The sequence below is a fragment of the Hyposmocoma kahamanoa genome, unplaced genomic scaffold (assembly GCF_003589595.1).
Source record: "Hyposmocoma kahamanoa isolate Upper Pololo Valley unplaced genomic scaffold, ASM358959v1 92397, whole genome shotgun sequence".
Classification (NCBI taxonomy): domain Eukaryota; kingdom Metazoa; phylum Arthropoda; class Insecta; order Lepidoptera; family Cosmopterigidae; genus Hyposmocoma; species Hyposmocoma kahamanoa.
Window position 1 is genome coordinate 12,879 of NW_020654757.1, and position 4,626 is coordinate 17,504.

At 32.8% G+C, this 4,626-nt stretch overlaps 1 protein-coding gene across 1 annotated transcript; it reads left to right on the top strand.

Moving 5' to 3' along the window:
• Positions 1-204: 204 nt before the first annotated feature.
• On the top strand, positions 205-4,623 carry LOC113237003 (SAC3 domain-containing protein 1-like; the record flags this gene model as incomplete). The annotated part of the gene is made up of 4 exons (XM_026473243.1): positions 205-299; positions 371-532; positions 4,053-4,214; positions 4,572-4,623. Coding segments are annotated over exons 1-4 (471 nt in total), but the record flags the coding sequence as incomplete, so codon positions are not given.
• Positions 4,624-4,626: the final 3 nt, after the last annotated feature.

The following is a 4,626-nucleotide window of genomic DNA, read 5'->3' on the forward strand; positions in this document are numbered from 1 at the left end:
GTTTATTAATAGAGATAATATTATTGTATTATCTCCTTATCTCTAAAATTCTGTACGAAGTGCTTGAATCCAAAGTCACGATATGAAATAAGAAAAAGTACTGTCAAATGATTTTTAAACGAATTTAAATGTCATGAAACATAAACAAACGTTAAAAAATAAAATTTCGAGGTTAAATTTGTTTTAATTTATTTGATATTAGTAATGGCTTATGCGCAATATTTCTTTGCTAATTTTAATAACAGCGAGGCTGTCATAGGTACATGTAACTCTATGTGTCCTGAGGAAGAAACAAAGTTGTAAGTAATAATTCTCGAAACTCTCTGACCTGCGTTTTTATTCAATATCGTTGATTTCTTATATTCCGTAGAAGAGAAAAAGAGCGGCTTATTCATGTGTTAGAAACGGAGAATGGAGTTAAGAAATTGGTGAAAGCGTATTGCCGATCGGCCGCAGATAGAACGATGGCAGTTCCACGATTACTACGGCCTTACTCGGTCTTAAAAGACACTGTGGATTACCTATTGCTAGAGTAAGTAGCCAGAAGAGGTAAATACAGTCGTAACTTAGAAAAATCTTACTATTAAAGGACAATGGCAAACTCCCATACAAATTTTTGTTGACATAATTTGTATGCATCTGTTTATGAAAAATCAGACACTTGCATGCTATTTAATATATGCGAAACATGGAAACACTAACACTGTCTCTTGTTACATCTCCTTTTATACCATGTTTTAAGCAAATAAACATATGATAATGATATTATTATTAATAATATTACTACATTCTTTTATTTCCAAAATTAAATGGAAGTATGAAAGATTGACTTAAATCAGTCACTGATATTAATTCTATACCAATGCATAAATACAAAATAGCTTACACTATTTGGAATCTGTTAAAAAATTTCTCTATGAAAAATGAATCTTGAGGTTGAAAATGTATAGCATTTATATTTCAAAGTTTTCTCTTTTTTATATACTCTCAAATTACATTTTTCTGTGCAAATTCACATTGTGTAATATTTGAATATTTGTAAACGCAAAACAATAAATTCCAAATTTCATTTGATACTCCCATATAACCTAAAATATTCCCGAAATGGAATATTGATCTAGTTTAATTAAATGTTGGCATGTTGATAATGACTTATCGATAGATTACGGTACGACACTAAAGAAATCCACCATTAGTTTGTTTAATTTTTGTTTAGGTATGCACATTCATTCCGTAGTTAGGGCAGCTCCTTTCTTTTACTTGCTGAACTTGTTTTGTCAGTTTTACCATTTTTTCACATGGTATTTTGGAGAAGAAATTATCGACTGTACTCTTTGTAATGAAGTATATAATCTTTTATTAGCTCATTACAAATCGGCCGAATCAGTACATTTGATAATACTCAAAATCCCTTTTTTAGCAGCTAAATGTCGCTCATTGTTAAGAAACTGATAGTTGTAGATATCAGTCTGGTTCAATACTAATTAGTCATTAGTTTTTTATAAATATGATTTTATTTCCAGACATAAATAGGCCGCTATTATAATTTGAAAAACCTAATGAATTTATTTTATTCAAACTTGTAATTAAGAGATTTCAAGATGCTTACTAATTCATATAATGATTTTGCCATTGTTCTTTTTATTGAATGTCAGAATGTTTGACCACCATTATATTCAATTATTTTTATGAGATTACTACATTTAGAAAACATTCCTTCGATCTTGCTGGATTCGACCCAAAGTCTTCCAGCAAACTGTGCCAGATGTTATGCCAACTAAGCCACGGAACGAAGGATGTTTACTAAGTGTTCGATCTTTGTATTAATAATTATAACAAACCACATAAACAAATTAATAAACAATATTATATTTATTATTTCCGATTGTGTGAATTACCAATTAAAGATTTTGATCCGGTTCTCAATAAGAAACATTTACTTGAATGTATTAAAAGTGTACCTCTCCAGTAGTGACACAATATCAGAAAAGGATGATGTAGCTGATCTTGATAATCCGTTTGTTTAAGACCTTAACTAAATGTAGACAATCTTGGTTCATCTTTTTATTGAAACATATTTATGCTTTACAAGTCATAGGTATAAAATTAGGCATGCAATTTCATATGAAGCTGAGTATTTGTATATGAAATGAAATGATATAAGGTTTATTTGCATTGAATAGGTTATTACAGGTAGTTATTACATTTGAGATCATCTATTCAGCCATTATACAAAAACATGCAAAGTTAAATTTTATCTTCTAAGTAGTCATTTACACTATAATATCCTTTTTTTGACTAGGTATTTATACAGTACAGTTGTAATTCTTTTAAATGTCAGATTTTTTATTTCAATTGAAGATAGGTAAAAATCATTTTATTTATTTATTTGTTATTTATATATATTATTTCTAAATGAATACTTAATTAAATAGTCATCTCAAGATTGTTTACGTTTAGTTAAGTGCCTAAACACATGGACTATAGTTTTGTTGTAATTATTGATACACCGATCGAAAAGACTCCTTCCATCCGGCAATATTCGAACTGACGTCTCCTAGCAAAACATGCCAGATTTCTCACAGATGGGGCTACGTCTAAAAGTAGTTGTAAACCAAATACAACGATCCGGCAAGCACATAAAAAATTCGTGAGGATCCACTGGTTCGTTCCGTGGGTTAGTTGGTATAGCGTCTGGCACTGTTTGCTAGGAGATAGTTCGAATCTGGCTGGGGCGAAGGAATTTTTATCCAAGTGTTCGATCTTTGTATTAATAATTATACCAAATCTTACTATTATTGTATCTTTTTGTGCCTTGATTTATAAAAATGATAACAAATACTGAATAAGCGATCCTGAAAACAATATGCACATGGTGTAAGCATGATTCTCCGGTTCTTACAACTGAGCACCTGGACCCAGCCAACTGTGTCACTGATGGAGAATACTGCCTATCCTATTTATAAATTCAATATTTCTCTTTTAAGCCGTGGTCGACGTTCCGTAATAAGTAACCAAAATAATAAGTATCCTTGTCCTATGTTATATTAAGGTAGCTCTGTTCATTACCTCTTAGGGGGGCCATACATGGGCAGCTCGAAGCAGCTAGTCTCGACTACTTCAAGCTGCGACAACATAGCAAACTACAGTTTTCTATGCACACACATACACCAAACTGCTGGAGCAGTTTGACTGCTTGGGGCAGTGTGCAGTGCGGTGAAATTTCATAGTGCAGTCAAGCGATCGCCAGATTTACACTGACTGCTAGTCCGTGTATGGTGATCATTGGCTAACTGCTTGAGCAGTCCGTGTATGGCTGCCCTTAGGTAGTGGTGCCTGCATCAAATGTACTAAGTTTAATTACTAAAATAAATACTATCAATCAAACTTGATGAACACTTGACCATGCATCTATGCATCTAAAGCTTATACCATTCCCAACAAAGTGATATAGAATACTGTGGTCTTTCCACTTTCAAGGGGAATATGCTAACCTGTGGTTAAAGTTACTTTTGAATTAAAGAAATGGAATATTTTTTATTACACTACATATCCATAGTGCTGCAGCTGATAACACATTCCTTAGCATAGTGATATTATATATTATTATGTGTGATGCATTGAATGAGAGTGCTAAATCAACATTCGTAGCATGCCTAGGCAGGCAAAATAGATAGATTAAGGAAGAGATTTCTAAGACCTATTACACTAGTCCCTACCAGCTGTCTCCCTTAGTCGGGACCGGGGATACCGTCACTGTTTTTATGAATAAGTACGGTCCCATCAGGGGGGCAGCTGGTAGGGACTAGAGAAATAGGTCATTTCTAAAACGCACTTTGGCTTTGACTAAACACTAAGTTTTTTGTATTTACTGAAGAATGTTGCCAAAGCAAGAAATTAAATTAAATTTTGAGTTCACTTTGTAATCTCTAGTTTCTAGCCTAAGTGCTTGATGCCTCTATGCTTTATGCCATGCATAATCCGTCACTTGGCTGTGCTAATGTGAAAAGATCCCAACTTACAACATGATGAAATTGATTTTTATATTACAGAGTAGCAAAGCGTACAGATGTACCGACTAGCATTGTATATGACTTCATAGATGACCGACTGCGGGCAGTGAGACAGGACATCACAATACAGAGGCTGCCATCGGAGCAATGCTGCAACCTCCTAGAGCCCATGATTCGGTTCTATGTCTACTATGGATACATGTAATAGATATGTATAAATTACTAATACTGTATACATCAATACATTCCTTTTTGCAACATAAAGTAATAACCACGTAAATGTAATTTTTAAAGATTTTTATTGAATACAACAATATTTGACCAATTATTTTTGTGAAATTACTCCACTAGTTGTTAGAATTATGAATATAAAGATCAAACTCTTAGAATTTCTTTGATCTTGCTCGATTCAACCCAGTCTTCCAGCAAACTGTGCCAGACATTATGGCAACTAAGTCACGGAACGAAGGATTTTTACTAAGTGTTCAATCTTTGTATTAATAATTATAACAAACCACACAAGCAAACTAATAAACTATATTATACTTATTATTTCAGATTGTGTAAATTACCCATTAAAGATTTTGATCCGGTTCTCAATAAGAAACATTTA